The sequence below is a fragment of the Scophthalmus maximus genome, chromosome 16 (assembly GCF_022379125.1).
Source record: "Scophthalmus maximus strain ysfricsl-2021 chromosome 16, ASM2237912v1, whole genome shotgun sequence".
NCBI lineage: Eukaryota > Metazoa > Chordata > Actinopteri > Pleuronectiformes > Scophthalmidae > Scophthalmus > Scophthalmus maximus.
Window position 1 is genome coordinate 12,726,680 of NC_061530.1, and position 21,819 is coordinate 12,748,498.

At 43.0% G+C, this 21,819-nt stretch overlaps 1 protein-coding gene across 2 annotated transcripts in view; it reads left to right on the top strand.

Moving 5' to 3' along the window:
* LOC118287356 (protocadherin-15-like) overlaps positions 1 to 21,819 on the top strand; it is a 222,404-nt gene that overhangs the window by 188,536 nt on the left and 12,049 nt on the right. The window contains exons 27-37 of one of the 2 annotated variants that reach the window (XM_047327511.1): positions 249 to 358; positions 1,495 to 1,635; positions 4,116 to 4,243; positions 7,963 to 8,193; positions 8,477 to 8,565; positions 8,734 to 8,910; positions 9,437 to 9,655; positions 11,132 to 11,140; positions 12,420 to 12,530; positions 14,853 to 14,858; positions 15,797 to 19,800. In XM_047327511.1, coding sequence (XP_047183467.1) covers positions 249 to 358; positions 1,495 to 1,635; positions 4,116 to 4,243; positions 7,963 to 8,193; positions 8,477 to 8,565; positions 8,734 to 8,910; positions 9,437 to 9,655; positions 11,132 to 11,140; positions 12,420 to 12,530; positions 14,853 to 14,858; positions 15,797 to 17,441 — 2,866 coding nt within the window. In that variant the 3' untranslated portion in view covers positions 17,442 to 19,800. Of the gene's footprint in view, positions 1 to 248; positions 359 to 1,494; positions 1,636 to 4,115; positions 4,244 to 7,962; positions 8,194 to 8,476; positions 8,566 to 8,733; positions 8,911 to 9,436; positions 9,656 to 11,131; positions 11,141 to 12,419; positions 12,531 to 14,852; positions 14,859 to 15,796; positions 19,801 to 21,819 lie in introns of those variants that run through there. The other variant, XM_047327512.1, reaches the window with a different exon arrangement.

Here is a 21,819-nt window from a genome sequence, read left to right on the forward strand (position 1 = left end):
ATAGCCTCTAAGTGATACACTCATACAGTGTGAACGCTGCTTATATATAATTGAAGTTTGGGATAAAGTCGAGGTTGCAAAGCTGTGGGCTTGTGAAAAAAAAATTGGACGTGCTTGATAGATTTAACCCACAGTTGTATTTAACTTGCCAAATTGCATTCGGCCCTCCAGAGAAGGAGGGCCCACAGTCTGCATATTCATATTACTTTTGCTTATCGGTTGATATTGATTGACTGATCCGTTCCCAGGCTTCCACCAGTGAGCGAGGAAGCTGATGTTGGAACCCCGGTGGGAGTCATTGTGGCAGCTGCTGTCAATCAAACTATCGTGTACTCCATCATCGAAGGCAACGAGGGAGGTGAGTAAACTCAGAGGTGTTTATATGCAGAGCTTCACTGTTTGTGGACTTGGCTGGCTGCACTACCTGGCTGTGACTGCTGATAAACTAGCTGGTGGTTTTAATACAGTAGAATTATGAACAGCCAAAATATCTACAGTCCGCTCTGCTCTCTGGACTGAACGTTTAACTTCCCCGTGGGTGTGGGCCATTTGTGCCCACGACGTGTCTGCCTGGCAACCTGTCCAGGGTGAACCCTGCTTTTTGTCCAATGTCAGCTGGGATGTGCTTTAAGCCAATTGGTTTGTGAGCTGCCATTTTGAAGCCTCGAGTTTGGCATTTTACCAAGCGCCATCTTGGTATTTTGCAACCAGAAGTAACCGTATTCGGAAGAGCAGGGGGGCGGGGCCTGACTCAGAGCTCGTCCACTGCACGTCCGACTACACGTGACCCTCACCCATTGGACGGTACTAGCTGTCAATCACACATCATCCACGCCCCAATGCATACCATGCTTTGTCTATTTGACTCTAAATGAGACCATCATTTACTAAATTTACCATAACATAGCCAATATGAGGATCACTGAGGGTGAGAGATGACCATCGTTTCCACCCACTACTGTTCTGGCACCTCTATTACACTGCATGTCGGTTAACTTGTCAGTGTGAACGCACTCATTCTCTCAAAATAGCAAATTTGATTATGGAAGTACACGCCTTGAGAAGCAGCGTTGGTTTACCCTCGTAGAAATGTCCACTATCGGTGTCTGCACTGCACTCCCTCTCTGATTTAAGCGAGTGTCTCCTGCTATTTTAATGTGCCAGTAATAGTTTTTTTTTCTTTTTCTCGGGTTATTTTGCCTTTTGCCTTTGTCATTTGCTTCTTATTTTAATAATGCTCAAAATACCTCAAACTCAGTCTGTCTACAGCTCAAGGCTCGTCTTTCTTTCTGTAAAAATTGATACACTATAAAACTACCCTTTTACTATTCGACTGGCATATACAAGAAAGAAAAATAAATCATTCTATATCCCTCTTTGACCTTACCCTCTCATGTTTTTCTCTCTGTGTCTTTCAATCCCCCCCCCCCCCCCACACACACACACACTCTCGTCGCCGTCTTTCTATATCTCTCCGTCTCTCGCTGTCCGCAGGGGCGTTCGCGTTAAATGAAACAACCGGAGTCATTTCCACCGCCAGGCCGCTGGACTACGAGGCCAACTCCAGCTACGTTCTGAAGGTAGAAGCCGACTCCATGAGGCTGGTGTCCTCAAACCTCCGAGCTCCGTCAAAGAGTAAGTGTGCGTGGTGGTGTTTATGAACACGTCAACACCTCATCTAAGATCCCAGGACTGGCATTGGATTGCATCACCGCATATACCACAGATCTGTCTTCTCTCTAATTGCACACAAACAAACACACACACACACACACACACACACACACACACACACTTGAGGATTAGAACAACTACAGTGCATTACCCACTACGTGATCAGACTTTAGCTTTCTCGGCACACTTGCGTGCTCTGGAGCTCTACCTCCGTTCACCTTGCACAAGTTATCTCCAACCTTTTCTTGTCTATACAGGTGTATGTCACAGGGGAAACGGCATATTGGGCCTTTGCTGCTGTTGTTATCTTACAAATGACCTTTTCCTCTCAGCTGTCAGTTTTCACAGTTTTAATTGTGTGAAGTGAACATGACTTTAATTAGACCTCTTTTTCCTCTTCTTTCTTCCTCCCTCTTCCTTTTCGCTGCTGCTCTTTCTCTCTGTTTTTTCTTTTCTTCCTTTCAAAACACAACTGCCTTCTTCTTTATTGATGCTCAGCTTCACAGGGTTTCTCCTTTCTTCTTCAATTATATTGTTTTACCCCATGCTGTTCTCATTTCATCCAGCCATTTGAATTTAAGCGTTCCGCAGGGATTAAGACTGCAAATCATTGTAGTCATTAGCAGATCTCCTTCAATTCTCTCTGCCGTGCATTTTAATCAGGCAGCAAATCAATTGGATTCTAACAATGTGTTAATCTAGTTTTGTAACTCAAGTGAAGGTTGGAATTGTAAATATTCATTTAGGTACAGCGTCGCGAGGATGGCTGTTGGAGATAAGCAGATTAGCGTTTGCATCTGCTTGTCTGTTTGGATTTTTCTCTTTACGTGCCAAAAGTTGTTTTTTTTTGTTAGTTTGTTTGTTCCCATTTGTCTTCCTTGAAGTTAAACTTGAGCAGTTCACAATCCAGGGATTTGTTCTTTCTTTCAGACATGTGATCCTTTCACAGAGTTCCGTAACTGTGTGTTGTGTTACCGAATTGTGAAAGTGAGCCAGAACTCTGTTATTGGCCAGATAAAGACTGATTGTGAGTCATTCCAAGTTGAAGTCACTGGATGTGAATGACAGAGGCCCAGTGGTGCAGTGTTACAATGAATAAGACGTGTGGTTTAATTACATAAGTGTCTGTTTCATTTTAAATTTGTCCATTTGAATTTGTTACTCCAAAAAATACCTCCTACAGTAAAACACATTTTAGACATAGACATTATTGTTCAAGGACTGAACATGGAAAGGCCATAATGTTGACAGCGATATTGTCAATATTCATGACCAGTAAAGTTTCTTTGTGCAGCTTCCCTGAACATTCAGCAGTTCCTCATGTTCACATGGGTCATTTTCACTCAAACGAGCCTCCAGTCATTATTCACCCTGCCATCCCACTTTTTGATCACCTTGTAAAACTTTTATAGTTTTGCTTATCACCATCCCCACTTTTGGAGTCCTACATGAACACAATATTTTATTCGAGCGTGATAAAGTCAGAACAGATATGTTTATTTCGCGTACTAAATTTCCGAACTTGTGATTTTTATCTGTGCCCTCTTCACTGGCTTGAAGTGGGTGTGGCCTCGCTGGGAATATGTGATGTGACATAACTTCAGTGCACCAATCAGGATTTTGAATTATTGAATTTTGAATTAAAATATCACATTAGATGTGGTGCCATCTGCATATGTTACCAAAACTATTGATCAAAACTAATTTATTGTAAGTCACTTTGGACGAAAGCGTCAGCTGAATGAGTGTAATGTAAAAACGATAAAGCAGATCCAATGAGCATTGATGAGTATTTCCTAGAGAAATGCTCATCTTTCTTTTCTGGAAGTGCCGCGGATCACCTCTTGGAGATTGGTTTTGGCTTTGGCTGCAGATTTTTCAGAAGCAGAAGCGGTTCGATCATTGTCAGACCAGTTCTACACTCGCCAACCTGACCAACGTCTAGAAAGGAAAACCAACAGCGGCTCCAATTTTGCTCAAGCGAAGACAGCGATCGCTACTGCACTTGGAATAGTTGCGACAAAGCCAGAAGCTCCGGCTTCACCTGCCCACGGACAACATATCTACATCTGCTGTTGCTTACCTTGCCAACGTGTGGCGCAGGTTCTGAGCTCCCGCTCTGTCGTTGGAGGATACAGGCTTTTTTATTTGATATCTGTGCTTTTCACCAGTAACTGTGGTTGTCCTTTCTAATTCATTTCTTTGCATTTTCTTGTTTGCTTTCTTTTCTCTGTTGCTTGTTCCTACTGTATCACGAGGCGCACTCTTTAGACAAGTGCAATAGAAAGTCTGTGCAGTTTATCAGGCAGCGCTACACTGTGTTTACTCACGGATACTGAATGCTCTTCACAGAAGCTCCTCTTTTCTTTTTTTTGTATTATCGTGTGTGTGTGTGTGTGTGTGTGTGTGTGTGTGTGTGCGCGCGCGCATGTGCGTCATAGCTAACACAGCAAGGGTGGTGATTGACATCCAGGATGAGAACGACCACCCACCGGTTTTCACCACGTCTCTTTACATTGGAGGAGTCGCAGAAGATGCCAAAACCTTCACGTCAGTCTTGCAAGTACAGGTACGAATACAATACAGACACACACACACACACACACACACACACACACACACACACACACACACACACAATAGAAAATAATAGAAAAATCTGACAATGTAAAGCAACTATATCAATTCAACTATACTCCAACAGTTTTAGACTGCAGTTTGTAATATTTGCTGTATTGATTGTGTCTGTATTTCAAGGTATTCATTTTATTTGTCACCTTTTCTCACCAGCTCTGGCTTTAAGATAATAACTGATAGTGTGAGACTCCATGTCCATTTGTGTGCTTCATTTTGTTTAATCTTAAATCCTGTAAGTAACTGGATTATATGGTAATATGTTTCTGTTATTCCCTCGACGTCTGCGTTAATTAATACACCTCGTTGTTTTCCTTTCCCCTTTACCTTGACTTGGAAGAATTCCATTTCACTGTAAACAACTTGAGCAACGCTCGTATTATTCAAATGCTTTTCAGGACCCAAAATGGGTCACAGAGCGTATCTCTTTCAGCCTCTCTCTGAGAAGCGGCGATATGTTTTAATGAGCCTGATGCCACAAGAGACTCAGGCATGGTCACGGGTAGAATAGCTTGTGCTTTAATATTTTATTGCACCTCTTAAGAACATTCCTGCTTCATTAGATCGTGCGCAGTCAGAGTGACAAAGATGAGAGAATAAGGGAGAGCACACGACAAGGGCAGTCATATTTAAAATCACACTTTTACAAGCATAGAAAAGTCTGAAATGATTCTTCCTCTGCCGCAAGCAAACCGAGGTTGTGGTTTTGCATGTGGACTTTGTGTGTTCACAGTAACCTGCTCCAGTCATCGGACCCCTTTGAATACTTTAACAGACTGACACGAAGAACTAATGGCCTGCAAGTCGGCTCAATGACCACAGTGAGAAGCAATAGATCTGCAGACTGGACGGAAGAGGGAGGATTTATGGTCCGATAACGATAACTGGCATCCTGCTGCGAGACAAACTGAGTGGGCATAAGAAGGCAGGGAAGACATACATGATTCATGTGTGGATGAATAGATATGGGTGGTGGGGGGTGGCTAGACGGATGGACCGGGACACTGACAGCGCACTCACTAACATCCAGATGAAAGGGCGAGAGAGACACAACAAGGAGAGAGAGTTTGAGAAATGTGCAATTTCAATCTCAGTGATTTCACACGAGTCTAACTAATTCCATCTCATCTGAGCAAGTGCATTGTCTCAGTGTGTGTGCGTGCGTGCGTGCGTGCGTGCGTGCGTGCGTGCGTGCGTGCGTGCGTGCGTGCGTGCGTGCTTCATATTCTTTTATATGTGTATTGCTTTGTAGTGGGCCGGGCTGTCTCGCCTTTGGAGTGACCGTGTTCAAGTGCAAATGCAGAACTTCATCAGTCTTTTTTTTTTCCCTTATTGGAAGCCAGAATACAGATAATCTTTAGACTGCAGATGAGTCTCGCATTAGCGAACCTACTCATTACCTCCAATGATTCTCTTTATTTTTCTGAATCAATTTGTGTCACAGTTTGTCTCGAGCCTTTTCTGTCACTTTTTCCCACCACAACTGACACAAATGCAGAGGTATCGAATTTCCTCTTCATCCTTTCTCCAGCCTTTCCCTCCTCCTTTGTAATTACTAATCCCAGCCTTCCTTCTTTCAGTGGGTGTTCGAACCAAAAACAGCATAATAATTGCACAAAAACATGGGAAAGAAAATTCAAAGGGCTGGATTGGTGTGGGTGTGTTGCTAGAGGTAATGGTGAAGAGATGATCTACTATCCAGGAAGTCAAGTTTAAATAATACACTCGTGAGTTTGAATATTTATCAGGCTGCAAGTCAGGAGGGATCGTGCATCATCAGACAGTCAGACAGTCATTTCACTCTTCGTCATCCCAAGGTTAAAATGGTAGAACTGCGGAAATTAAGTTATGACGTTATACATCTGGAGTGTTAGTATGTAAGGATTATTTGGTCTTATACGTTTACTTGGCCTATTTAGAATCTGGGCTGGCACCATTTGCTTGTCAAACACGCTGCTTTGCCATCGCAACAAAAGTTGAGCCTTGTTCAACTTTTCTGCCTTTTTTTCTCTAAGCATTTGCACCCCACACATCCTCATCAACATTAATTAGGCAGCTACATTATTTTCCCAGTGTTGTTGGGCATTATACACTATATACTGTACATATTCATAATTGTTTGTATCAACATACTTTATTCTTTTTTTGCTTATTGTTATTCAATACTTCCACAGTGCAAAGATTATCAAATTGTGAGTCCTGGCAACTAAAGCAGTTTCCCAACAGCAAAGTTATTTAATTTTCCTGGATATGTTTCACCGCAGTGCAAAGTTATTTTTTTCTTATTTAAATTTTCTTAACAGCCGTGAGCTCAGCTCAAAAATCAAAGGTTTTTCGGGGTTTCAGGTTTGCGTTCACAAGTGTGTGTATGTCCACACGCACTGGGATTTTAAACACCATTATACCCTCGGTGCAGTAGAAAATATCCAGGTCTGTTTTCCACACCTGTGCTGTAGCAGCTGAAACAGGTGGTTGATATTACTGCAGATATTGATGTATTGCTGCGACGCTATCCTAACTGTGCCATGTACCCCTGCAAGTAAGACAACAAAAAATAGATCTGTACATCTATTCTTCCCTCAGTCCCCCTTTCCTCGATTATTCCCGCACCTTTCTGTATGCATGCCTCCGTGTTTCCTTTGTTTCTTCCTTTCTTGCTCGCTTCTATTTCCCCACTTCCTGGCCTGGTTTCGTCTGTGTCTTTATATTGTTTGTTCCCTCTGATGTGGTTGTTGTCTCCGAGGAGACTCAGCAGTAAATTGTCCGAGCGTGTGTCTGGATGTGAACACGAGGTTTGCACCACTTTACCCCCTACTGCTGATTCAGATAACAACATAAAATATCACATGCACAGAAAGTCTCAGTCCCAGCAAGTCCTCCGACTCATACGACGAAGTATGTCGTATGTGTCAAATAAGACCAAGTCAACCGTTTCCTAAATTAGCTCCTCTCCCGGTGACGGGAGCTACGCCAGGAATATGTTTCGCCTCAGAGCATTGTGCTGTTTTATTTGATTTACCATCGCATTGTTGATGAGCTTGTAGAGTAAGGGTTATGGTTGGGGTTCGGGTGACACGGCAGAGAATCAACACGATTGCTTTACGGAATATGAGCAAATCCATTGAAATACAAAAACTTGACGGACTCACCGGGTTTACAGCTGACCTCTGTCGGCCGAGTACATAACGACTGCTAGAGGTCTGCGATCTTTAAAGCGACCGCAGAAGTCGTAATAAGCTGCTTAAAGCAACGAACTATGTGGCCGATGGCAGATTTCCCCTAAAACAAAAGAGAAAAAACCTTTGGTTGGTGAGAAATACAAGACATATCAGATATTGGTCTAAAATGAATCAATCTACAGTACGTGGCATTGCCCTGTATCAATCAGCTGCTCCAAACACCTGGATTTAAAACTATGATGATGATGATGATCAGGAGGCGAGGAGGTTATTATCATCAGAAGTCATAGAATTGGTCATTATGGTAATGACAACAAAGACTGGATCACAGCATGCGTGATGATAACATTTCTCATAATTGTTCAGAATTGTATGATAATGATATGATGATGATGATGATGTCGTGGCGGTGTTGTGATGATGATTACGATAATGAAACACTGCAGTGAGTCTTATTTTGTTCCTCATTTTCTAGGCTCTGGACAAAGACACTGGTAACTACAGTTCAATGATGTACCGGCTCATCATCCCTCCTCAGGCCGGTAAAGACACGAAAGACAGCAAAGACGGCTTTGTGATCGAGCCGTACAGCGGCGTAGTGAAGACGGCGATCATGTACCGCAACATGAGGAGGTCGTATTTTAAGTTTGTGGTGGTCGCCACGGACAACTATGGTCAAGGACACAGCAGCAAGGCAGAGATAGTGGTGTGTATATATATATTTTATTTTATTTTTGATAATTTTGGCAGATTTATAGTATAGAAAATTTGTTCAATCTTACATTATATGTTTTCCTAAAACCAAATTAGGTTGAGATGATTAGACTTGAGTCCAGTGGGATTTATGTTGATCTCAGATTGTCCTTGAAGCAGATTAATATGTGTCTGAGAGAACAAATTCAGATCGGCACAAGCTCGAAGCATGGTTGGATTGGACATTATTATATATATTTTCCAATGTATAAATATATTTTATTTCTGTTGTGTAGGTGTCAGTCGTGAACCAGCTGGACATGCAGGTGGTCGTATCAAATGTCCCCCCAACGTATGTGGAGAAAAACAAAGACAAGCTGCTCAGGTAAGGCACATGATATTGTATATGATTTACCTATCATTGTAAAAATAAATCATCACGACTTGTGTCTACAGAGGTGTACTTTTTACAAATGTCTACATGCACACGTGTGTGTGAGGGTGATAAAAGTGTCATCCCGTCAGTCAAAATCCTTTATTATTTAATCCTCAGCATTTTGGAACGCTACGTCCAGGATCAGATACCTGGAGCAAAGGTTGTCGTGGAAACCAACGGGCCCCATCGCCACGGTGATGGAATGGAGCAGGAAGACTACACCAAGTCGGACCTCATGATTTACGCCATTGACCCTCTGACAAACAGAGCCGTATCTAGACAGGAGCTCTACAAGTAAGAACTTTGCCAACAAATCCATGAATAGTAAAACAAAATGGCTGCTCTCCAAAAGCTTTATATCAAAAAATTGGACATGATCCAAACCTAAATTACATCGCGGTTAAGCAATTCTTAATTTATTGGTTTCGATGAGTTTTCTGGAGTTGTGCCACTCACACAATTATTTCAGGTATTTGGTTGAAGTCCATCTTGAACTTTCTGGCGGCTCATTCAAACAAGAAAGGTTCTCACTTCTAACCTGAAACAATGACCAGGGGTCAAGAATCAGAAGTTTTGAAATACAGACAGTTAGAAACATTCAAAATAGATCTGTAAATATCGCACACATCACAAGTCGTGTGTTTGTGTGATCTTCGTGTGTAAATTGGCTGAAAACTTGCTGAATGTTTAACTGTTGTGACACCTCCTTACATCAACACTTGCTAGACGTTGCAGTTTAGTAATAGAGGTTAAGGTGCAGTGTTTATTGCCACACATGCATGGTCACAGTCACGTCGGTGTCGCTCTCTCTCTTCCCAAGGTTTCTCGATGGTAAACTCTTGGACATCAACAAAGAGTTCCAGCCCTTCCTCCCTCCTGGTGGACGGATTCTGGAGATCCGAACCCCGGAAGTGGTGACCAGCGTGAAGAAAGCTGCACAGACTGTGGGCTACACAGAGGGGGCGCTGTTGGCTCTGGCAGTTATTATCATCATCTGCTGTGTCCCTGCCATACTGATCGTTATCATCACCTACAGACAGTGAGTAGGAATTATGAGTCGTGGGTTGTTGTTATTTGTTTTTTCAAGTAACACTTGAGTCTGGGACAGTTTAGACTGAATAAGGCTGTATAATCACTATGTCCTCTGAAGGCTGCTGATATTCTATCCTCTTCAATTAATCAACAAATCCTGCATGAAAATACCAAAATGAACAGTGAACTGATCCTAATAACAGACAATATCTGTGTAGCAAAAGCCTGACATTGCTTCCTCTTCCTCTTCTGTGACCTGTGTTTCCTCATTATGATGAGCCTTGGAACTGTAGTTGAATTCAAGTCAGTCCTCCATTCAGTGCATTGTCCTCCTGGTGCCATAAACTCTCAGGAGTATTCTATACGTGCATTGATCCACCTCTGAAAATACAAATGTATGTGTCAGTCCTGAACAAATCTCAGCAGCCCATCAATGAAGCTGAGTAAACCCTATAGGCAGCTTTTCATTAATCTGCTGCTTCCCAACGCAGCGGCACTGCAATAGATTTCATATTCTTAAGCCTATGATGTCCATTGAATTATGCCTTTGGTGTATTTTTAGGGTGTTTGCCATTCCACCCGCCAATGTAAATATGCTTGAAGTGAATCTATTATACTTCAACATCAAGCTGGACGTTGCTACTGGAATCCAATGTATAGCTGCTTACAGACGTGCAGTCTGTCCGGACATTTTCCTGAAATCTTCCGGAGGGGCTGTATGTGAGAACGCAGATATATTCGCAAATGCTGCTTTGGACATTTTCCAGAACTTCTCCTCATGGCCTCCCCGTAAACTTTGCTGGAAAATATCCCACCCTTCGCCTGAATGATCTGGAAATGTCCCTGCTGTGGTGAATGCATCTGACCGGGACAATCTCCTGCTGCGTTGTTAATGTGCTGAGGGCTAACTCCGTAACAGCTTAAGAATTCAGGTTCTGACAACGTGTAGGCCTTCACACAAAGTTGGATTTCACATATGAAGAGCAAAAAAGAAAAGATGCCATCTTGAAATCTTCTGGATGCAGACAAATAGACAAAGCTAACAGTCTCTCCCACATGACGTCCTTCAGCACCATTTATCACCATGTCACCCAGGCCAGTCACTTCCTGAGATGATTCATCGTGGCAGCTTGTTGAACAATCTAATAGTTTGTTAAGCTAACCACTGTGACTTTTAGTTTCATGTCTGTCAGAAAGACATATAAACAACTGCACAGGCACATTTTCCATTGGATCAGAATATTCTGCCAAGACCGACAAATAACAATAATAATAATAGTAATCGTTCCCATAACAATTAATATACTCACTGTTTTTAAATGACTGTAATAAAGACCAGTTGTTTGACTCGGTCAATTGTGATGAGTAAACCGGTCTAACGAGGTACTGTGTGATTCATGGTTCAAATAATTAAGTATTTAAGTAATTTTTCTCTCTTCTCTCTCTCTCTCGCTCATCTGCTACATCTATCGTGTTCCGCCAGATTCAAAGAGTGAGTACCGCTTTCATATCGCCACGCTGAAATATTGATATCATGACTGTTTTAAACACCTTTCATTGTGATTAATCTGTTGACCTTCATTGTACAATAAAATGGATGAGTTAAGGAAGGACGGAAAGACAGAAAGGACAGCAGACAATCACAGAAATGATTCCTGAAGAACATGGGATCAGAAAATGTCCTAGGCCAATTTTTTTGAGCTTTCGGTGCGTGTGCGAGCGTACATGAGCATGCGTGTAGAGCCGGGTCACCAATTAAAGGGAAACCTGATTGAATTAGTGGATCAACACAACAAATGCAGATGCTTCCAAACAGATGCAGTGCTTGGCACAATAGAGCAGTCGCCATCCAGTCATGCGCCGTGGCAGGATTTTCTCAGAAGATGGCAAAAGGAGAGGAGATCTAAGTGACTCAGAATGTGGGTTCATTCTTGGGGAACGGATGGCAGGAGCTTCAGTCACAAAGACTTCTCAGCTGGCTGGCGCTTCAATCGGAACTGTGACTGAAGTGACATCTGCGTTTAGATCTGAGGGTGAGACGTCAGTAAACGTGGCCAGAAACTGTGGTTGACGGAGCAAACTTGATGAGACTTGTGCATTGGTGTGATATGTAAAGGAAAGAGAGAAGAGCAACTCCTCCTCGGGGTGACTGACAATGTCGACGTCGGACATGATCAGACTGTGTCGGCAGGAAGAGTATGTCAACTGTTACATAGAGAGGGTTATTATGGTTGGTCCGCAGTGCACAGACCCCTCATTACAAACAGAACTGGTCTGCGGAGATCCTGCATCATGTTCTCAACAAACATGGAAGTGTATGTGTGTCGAACATGCCACAGTGAGGGCACTTTGATGGCTCTGGCAAAATTGAGGTCAACTTGTCCCCGTAGAATGCAAATCAATACAAAGTTGTCCTGTGTGAATACCTTTCTCCTGCGACGAAACAATTCAATTTGACCAACGTTAGAAGGCAAGTGTATGTACAAAATGCCATGGGAGCCTATCCCACGGTTGTGAGAAGAGATTTCGCCCTGGACCAAAGTGTTGAGCCAACAAACATTGCCTTCCATAGAGGCTAAATAATTTGGGAGTCTAGCAAAATGTGTATTTCCTGGCGGTGCCCTTGAAACCTGACACCTGAGAACTTTTTTCACAACAAAAGTTAAACTTTTAATTCCTCCTGCCCTTACTCTGACTGTTTCACTACTTTATATGTCTACTTTATAGTCTTATCTAAATATCCAACTGCGTTTTCTCTCTGCTGTGTCCAGGCGCCAGGCAGAGTGTGCCAAAACTGCCCGCATCCAGATGGCACTGCCAACAGGCAAACCTGGGGGAGGCACTGCCAACAACCTGTATGAAGAGCTGGGTGACAACGCCATGTAAGTGAAGTGTGAAAGTGGCCTTTTCACTCATGTGCCAAAACACAGGCTTTTCCTGCTCTGCAGGCTTTGTGGTGTCCAAACACAACATTACATCTCCCTACGTTTCCACAGTTTGATGAAATATGTAAATTTATACCTGCATCCTTGAGTAACTGCAGGAGTTCTGTTGTTTTTTAACATCCACATCATCAATGGGTTTGTTCAACAACCACATGTAAAGAGTTGCATACAATTAGCTTGGCAATTGTACTAACTTATCAAAGTCTTCGGGCAAATTGAGTCAAGGGGATGAATGATGAGATTTATTTAATCGGTAGTCCTTGTTGATTCATCAATAGTTTCCTCTAAACGTATCCTCTAAGATTTACCTTTCTCTTGAGCAACCTGCCCAAGAAATTTCAACAATATTTGTTGTGAATTCTTTTGGAAATTCTAGCATTGCTAATCACAAGGCCATGGACCAGAGCCAGTAGATTGAGGCAATATAAATGAGCTTTTTGGTGATTATGGAGAAATTACTAATTATAATTCTGTCCTCCATCCCCTCCTATCAGTGCTGAAGGACATTATTGCTCATCTTCTCTATGCTGCCTTAAAAAGTTGCATATTATTATGCAATTTTGTGATATTCTCTTCACCAATTGACTGGGGCTCCCCTGTTTCTGTGTATCTTCTTGCAAACTGTGTTTAAATTACCCTCTTGCCAATTTCTTCTGGTTTTGTCGAACAAAAGTCCAGTGACTTTATGCAGAGGCACCATATCTGCACGTTTTCACAACCACACACATACAAACTCACTCAAGGCAATGCAGATAGTGTATTTATAATTCCTCACTGGAGTGTTAAGGGGAAGTTGAGGGGAAGTCTTATCAGCATTACATGCATCACCGGTTTCCTGTCTGTCCTCGATATGCCTCCCCAGAACCATTAACACGAGAGCAATTCATATGCAAGATGGTGAAAACTATCTCCAAATGACAACATACGATTTCCCTACTGTGTAAGAGTCTGTGTGCGTGCATGCGTGTACGTGAGTGTGAGACTAAGGGGCCTAAATGATTCCCTGAAAAAAAAGGTCTGCGGAAGTGAACTTGGATATGAGTTAATTGATATTTATAAAGACCACCCTGGGCGATAGTTAATGCTATTGATAAGCTGCAGAGCATGTTTAATTGTGGTAAGGAAGGTCTATTGTGTGTGTGTGTGTGTGTGTGTGTGCGTGTGTGTGTGTGTGTGTGCGTGTGTGTGTGTGTGTGTGTGTGTGTGTGCGTGTGTGTGCGTGTGTGTGCGTGTGTGTGTGTGTGTGTGTGTGTGTGTGTGTGTGTGTGTGTGTGTGTGTATATGCTGTGTGTGTGCTGGTATTTCTTGTGTAATACGGTTGTGTGTGTTCTGTATCACTGCAGTGTTGTGGGGAATGTGTAATCCCTAAAGAGAATAAAACCTGGTAAAGTGCAAAAGTTTGCACATTCATAATTAAGGTCCATTATCAAACTGCTCAGTAGACTGATTTTCAAGGCATCTGTTCTCCTTTTAATTACCTTTGGCTATTCTCTTGACAGACTCTGTTTTTAATGTCTTTTTTCAATTACCTGTGGAAAATTAAATGTTTTTAACTTATTATTGGCGGCACATTAAATTAAGTCATGTTATTAGGTTAGAGCTATCACTTGTGTTTCAATGAAATAATGTAGTTCTTCGTGCTATGTACTTTTGCACAAGGATGTGATTCACAACTTTAAAATAGAATATTGTTTAAAGTATTTAACGAAAACATTGTATGTGAAACTAAGTACAAAGTGAGACTGATATTCAATCATAATAACAGCCATAGGGCTATACAATTAATTTGTGATGGTAAAGGTGCCAGTTGTAATCCCAGACTATTGCAAAAAAAACAATATGGAAAGTGATTTAGAAATGTTCTCCATTCCCGCAACAAATGCTAAAATGACCCCCTTTGGACGTGAGTAGATGGCTGTGATGGGATAGAGTATCAGCCAGGTCAGAATGTGCATCATAAAAGTGAAACAGAGCAATAAGGAAAAACTGCACTAGTGCACAACCAACCATCCCAGGATCAATGAGTGTGTGAAATGCTTTGTCAAATGGTGGAGACTTGAACAAATTTCATCCCAGTCTTCCCCTGCTTTTTTAGCTCTGATTTATCACCATGTTCTGTAGACATTTTTTCCACAACTTTTAACATTTTTATGACTTTACCTTGTAGCCATTTCATCACTCAGCCTTTCCTGTTCTCATGTTGACTGATGTCCCAACTTCTGTTGTTCTCATCCATCCACCTTTATGCATGACTGACAGACAAAAGTGAGTAGGATGCTGAAAGTTGTTCCATGACATGTGACTGTTTTGACGGTATTTTGTGACAGTTTTCTTGCTCTAGTTTTGTGTTTGTGACGTGTGCTTGTTAGTGGTTACTATTGTTATATGTGCGTAGTAAGTCATACCGTTGTAGATCATAGAGCAAAGTTGTGTTGCAAAGGGCTGGTTGAATGTTGGCTTTTGGAAGATGGCTGATGAGTGATGATGCCGGTAAAGATGCATTGGGTACCTTTGCATAGAATTAGCCATGGAGTACCAAGAGTCTGCGAGAGTCTCAGCAGAAATCACAAACTACGCCAGAGGTTTCTATAATTCTTAGTATTAAAACATAAGAAATTCTGTCATTCCTTTGGAACGTCACACTATTACTAGATTTGTACTGTTTGCTCTCAGAACTCCATGGCATCCAGTCTTCTGATCCGCCATTGTTTATAGTCGTGATACAGTAGCGTCTTTGTAGCACTCCACTTTTAGCATTCATACTGTAAAATTAGCATTATTTTCCTTTGTCTTTCAACAGTATTTTTAGCTCTCCATCTCTCGCCCTTCTTGTAAAAACAGCACAGACATAAAATACTTAAACCTCGTTTAAGATCCGTCATCCAATTTTCTCTCTTCCCTCCCTCGTTCCTCTGTTAATGTGGAGTCTTCCTTCATTTCATTTATCAGCTCGGGCAGACGTTCCATTGCTTAATAATTTTTTTCTACCTCGTTGAATGTACACTGCTGTTTTCACTACCCTTTATGAAAAAAAATGATTTTACCATTCTGTGCATTACTGCTCTATCATTTAAATTACCTTATCTTTTTCATGTCGCTTACATCTTTCTGATTCACTACAGCTTCTATTCCTCTGTTCTATCTGTAAGTCTTTCATTATTTCTCCCTTTTCTCATTTTTTTTTTCTTTAATCCATGTACCAGCCGGTCAAACCACAGTGTTGGGGGGAGTGGCGGCAGTTTGGATGAAAGTGATCGCCAACGTCTGATCTCAGATTTTGCGACCCGTGCAATTGCTGCCCATCGGCAGTGTGTTGCTAATGGAGGGGTGCTTAACAACCTGCCCAAGTCTGAGTCCAACATCACTTTTCTCTCTGATGAAAACCCCCTGACCATCAAAAACCCCATCTACCACGAGGATGGGACTTTGAGTAGTCCAGAGACTCTTGGAAGAAGCCAGAGAAGAAGGGACCTTCTTGGGAATTTCTCCCCTTCCAGGAAAGGCCTCCGAGAAGCCTGGCTGAGGCTCAGCTCTTCTGGGGGTGATGTGGGCTTTGGTGGTTACAGTGGCAGTGACAGTGTATGGGGATCTGGGGGTGGACACAGCTGGACTCTCCCATCAAGATTACATCGAAGAGAGATGTATGAGGCCTTGAGGCGCCAAGTGGTCATGGACCCGGTGCAGTGGGAGTTGGAGCTTCTCAAGGCTGAATTCAAGGAGAGTAAAGATGCCGGCCTTGATTCAGGTTTTGACCGTGGGTTGGACTCAGACCTGATGGGGAGTCCGAGTCTGGAACCGAAGCTGACGGTCAAAGAACAAGCCAGACAGTTTGAGCAACAGGCACTCCAGGAAATGAGACAAAGGCAAAACAGAGATTCACGAGGGTCTTTGTCACCTGATTTTCTGCTCTCCGTTTTCCCAGAGTCTCCTCAGCATCACACGCAAACCCCCACGCACAATGTCCAAATCATTCAGACCAAAGATGGTCCCCCGAGTATCATCGTCACCCAAAGTGACGGAGGAACTCCTCCACCAAGTCACAAGCCAACTCCTCCTGTGCTGCGGCGCTTTGGGGGAAACTTAACAGCAAATCAGAGTGTGGAAGAGCGACTTCAGGTCCATTTAGAGGTGATCCCTGATCCTCCTTCAACTCCTCCACCACCTCCACCACCACCATCCCCACCGCCTCCACCACCACCATCCCCGCCGCCTCCACCACCTCCCACATCTGCTCCTCTCCCTCCGACATCTCCTCCTCCGCACCACCCTGCCTCCCCTCCTCCTCCGCCTCCTGCTTCATCCCACTCCAACCAGACGGAAAACCAGGCACCTCCTCCTCCCCCACCTCTCCCTCCCCCGCCCCCACCCCCACCTCTCCCTCCCCCTTTGTCACCCTCGCGCCTGCGTCCATCCACCTTTGTCCTCCCGTCCCTTTCTGAGGCTCCAGCTCTGCGGCCCGTGTCCCTTCGACCGCCACCGAAGCCTCTTCCTGTGGAGCCCGAACCTCCAACAAAAGAGCGGAAAGGAATCTTGAAGAATATCCAAAACCTTGCGGAGATCGAGAAGTCTGTGGCCAACATGTTCAGCCAGATAGATCAGAAGCAAATCCCGCTCAAGAAGGTCATGAAGAGCCGGGCCTCCATGGATTCTCTTGATTCTCTCGACTGCTTAGATGCGTTAGCAGCCGCAGGTGGTGGAGGGGAGGGAGGAGAGGGAGGAAGAGAAGAAACTGGAGGAGGTGGAGGCTCCTCCCCTCCTCCAACTCCCCAGATTCAGCCCAACCCAAACATGAACTCCATCGTGGTAGAACTTGAGAAACGATTCCCCTCGCAGTCGACGATGCTCTAGCCTTTGTCTGAATGCTATGGAAAGCACAAAGTGGGGCATTTCTTAACTCTGTTGCATAGTTCCCGCCGAGCTGTCGAGGGACTGATGCTCGGAATAGCTCAGTGGGATGTTTTGATGATTTCTTCGAACATGACTTCATGTTTTTTACATAAAGAAAGAAGAACTAGGCCTAATACAAACTCTATGGGTAGAACAAAAATGTTTCTCATCTCAAATGATGGTACATGTCGCAAACAGAGAAGGGGAGAAGGTGAAACAGCCGAGAAGGTCACATCCTACTTACAGTAAATCTAATAAAGCACAGTCATTTGGTAGCTAGAAGGGGCTACTTGATTGTTACCAGAAGATGGAAGGACTAAAGGAGTGGTTAAAACACAAGGGAGAAATGATGATCAGGTTAATTGGCCCTCGTTTCAGTGAACCTGAACCACTATGAGGAATTCAAAAGCCTGGCTCCAACTATATCGTCACAGCAATAGTTTGGGAGGCTTACTCATTATCTGCCTTGGCCATTATTTCGGTTTCCCCCCCCCAAAAAACATTTGTACGGCTTGTTCTTTAATTACCATGGAGGGCAATTGACTTAAACAACTGTAGATGGGAGCTGTGCATTTAAGAGTTTAGAAGAGGTTAAATCTTCCCCGGTAGACTTTCACTTTGATACAGTCATTAGCATTTCACGTCCTGGCCAAGTAATTGAGGTTCTCGTCAACAACCAATTATGATCAATCAGTCAGCGTCTATCAGGATGGGATGTGGCACGACTCAGTTGATGGGCCCCACTCGCCGGCTGATTACACGTTTAGGAGGTGGCTTAAACTTTATCTTCTGGACCTCCAAAGTCGTTAATTGAAGACGCAGCGGGTGTGAAGAGGAAAATCAATCACGAGGAGTGAAGAACATTGTTAAACCTGCCAACTTGGAATGAACTGTGTTCAACAGGGATTCCATGTATTTGCTTTGCATGGATACGTTTTGCCACAGGACGTGATCCATGTCACATTGACCTCCACCTCCATTTCATTCATTAATATCCCCTGTTACTGTACATAGTTATCAAGTGCTGTAACAAATACTCTAAGTTCACATATTCTTTTCTCTGTACAATTACATATGTTTCTATCAGTAGTCGTCTATCTGCAAACTTGTTTCCATATTTGTTATCAACTAATTCATCAATTTGAGTCAAAGCAAAACGTGTCAATACCTATAGACAACAGTGTTTTCAGTTTTTCTCATACGTTTGTCTTTCTGTTGTTCTCATTCTGTCGTCCGTTAACGCTCATTTTCTATAATTTCTTTAGTTCATTTTTTTCTTTTCCCCTTGGACCCACATTGTCTTTGCATTCATAATGGTCCTCCATTGTCTTTTAATATTCCACAAAGCATGTGAGTGTGATGTTGTTTTTTTTAAGATAACAAAATAATGTTAAATATACTGTAGGTGGCTGCAGAGTTGCAGCGAAATTATTTCTAAGACCAGATTTAGGTAGAGTCATATTTTTATTCACAAGATGTGCTAAATTTTTATTATATCCTTTTTTCTATAGGGTTCTGTTGTCATTGTGCAGGTACTTATTGGGAAATGATTAATATTTAAAAAAAAAAGCCACAAACCAGATTTTCAATAAAAGGTCAAATGTGTGGTGCTATCTAAGTGTACAGGATTAATTGATGCTCTCTGCCTCGGGGCTGTAATATGAATCAGTAGAGGTTTGCCCCTTTAGATACCCTAAATGTCCCCTATCCTATGTTAGCACATGCCTCAGAGAGATCCGAAGTCGCACCATGCGCATGTGCAAAGTCGCACATCTACAGGCTGACAATGACGACATCTGTGCAGTTGCTCGCTCCGGATGCAACTGTGCCAGGGGAGTATGCAGAGGTAGCCACGTACAGTACACAGTCCCCTACATCTGCAGCATATTAATGAGAAAATATAATGCTTCGCTCACCTCACATATAAGATACTGTCTTTTATGAAGGTCGCACAGCCACATCAGGTCAAGAGGAATTTATTCACCCACAGTTTTATATTGGCTGGTTCGCTATGCGTCCAAGGTGCTTCATTTTAGACCAAATGTCTTACTAACATAAAATACGCTGAAGTTACTTTATTATTTAAAGGCTTGCCACCTCCAAGTCCGTCACTGGAGCTCAGTGGCTCTCCGAGGTGAGCACTTTGTTTTTATGTAGACGGATTCATTTCAAGTACTTGAGCCTCATGTGCAAATCTTTGCAAAAATATAAATGCTAATAATAATCAAAACGTTTACGACACAGAATCATCTGAAAATGTCAAGTGACGAGTAATGTTATTACAGATCAAGTAGCAGTGCACTTAATATATGGTATAATGTCATCAGTAACTCCTTGAAAGAAACTGTATAAATCTGATGTGCAAAGAAGTACCTGCCTTTGAAGCGCTGACATTAAAAATGTGTTTTTTAAAAAAAGAAAGGTCTTTCACAGATTTCACTGTCAGCCGTTAACCAGCGCGTCAACACGAAGTCCCCGCGCGCATACTGTCATTACGAAGTGACATAATCACGTCTGTCCCGCAAGACTGTCGCTGATGATGATGTCTGGGCAATTAGATCAAATCATGATACACGTCCTAAAAAATAAACCATGATAGTCATATCTCTGGTGACCAAGTGATGACATTGTGAGAGTGTTTACACTGACACACACACACACACACACTCACACTCACACACACACTCACACTCACACACACACACACACACACTCACTCACCTCGATGTCTCTTTTCTGATCTGTTATGTTAGAGGACAGTATGAACTGTTATAGAGACTCGCTCGACAGCCTTTGCAATTGTTTGGCCTTTGTTTGTTTGTCGTGTGTCACATACTGTGCATCAAACAATGCTCAAGCTTTAAATAGATTTTTTTTATTTTTTAAAAGGCACGATTCATACACCCAGAGTGAAAACACAATGCAATTGGGCATAAACAGGAGTGTGAACATGTGCGCTTGCACAAAAACACAGCGGCAGGCAGTGCTTTATACGGTTTTCAGCCGACCGGGCTGGAAATGTTGCATATTAAGATCAGCTCTCGGCCTCAGTGTGTGCTACATGTCGTTACACACGCACACTCGTACCCACATACAAAGGCAGGTATTTTCATTGTCCCAAAGACAGCTTTTCGGCTTTCGCATCCTTCACTTCTCATTGTGCGTTTTTGCAAGACAACAGACGTCTCTTGACGTCTGCTGCGATATGTATTGTTCCCAAGCCGGCCGCACGCCATTGAAACTGAATTGAGGAAAAGAGATACAAGACACACTGTAGGGAGAGGGAGCGCACCTGGACAAGAAATGTACCAACATGGGCACAGTGTCGGAGGAATTTATTGAAAGGCAATTCACCGATTATCAATTAATCAGTAAAGATATCGTGAAACCTTTATGAAATGCAAATTAAGTGTCGGCGATGTCATACGTGCTGTGTGATCATGATTTGAAGAGGACAATAGTTGGCCTTGGATTCTGTTGAAAGCAGAAACATGGCTATTTGCCAGCAGTGGTCTTTGACTTTCACCACACACTTTTACAATACAAACTCGCATCTTCCTTCCGTCTCTCCTTCCTCACTTCCTCCCTCCCTTCTCTCAGAAATGTGAATAGACCTTAAAGTTCTTTTCTGTGTAAAATGCAGCTGCAATGGAAGGAATTTATGCCCCCCAAAAATGAGGAGGAATAGTGGGAAGGGGAAAGCGACAGTCAGAGACAGATGAGGGAGCGAGCAACAGTCGCTCTGTGAGAGAGGAAAGAGAGAGACAAAATGTAGAGGGGAAAAAAAAACAGCGGAAGAAAAGGAGTGTGACTTGGTGTCATAGTAACGTGGGGGTGTGTGTGTGTGTGTGTGTGTGTGTGTGTGTGTGTGTGTGTGTGTGTGTGTGTGTGTGTGTGTGTGTGTGTGTGTGTGTGTGTGTGTGTGTGTGTGTGTGTGTGTGTGACGGAGATCAGATAGCTGTCTGTGTGTTTTTGTCTGGCGAGGGACCTAATTATGTGTCTGTCAGATCAACGGGAGGAACACAGAGGAAGACTTATCTTCACACACTGACACACACACACACAAACACACACACTTTGTGATGTTGATGAGGGCTGTGCTACTCTAACCTGAAGTTCACCCGGATGAGCCAACCTCTTCTTCTACAGTACGTCTCCATCCACTTATCCCTCCGTTCGTTTACCCATTCAATCACATCTATTCATCCGCTCATCCGAATCATTCCCTCAACCCCTCAACATTATTCCACCAGATAATCTTGTCTCGTTCATGCATTCATTCATTCAAAACTGCATTTCGGTGGAGAACGAACGTGTGTGTCTGTGTGTTTAGGATGCA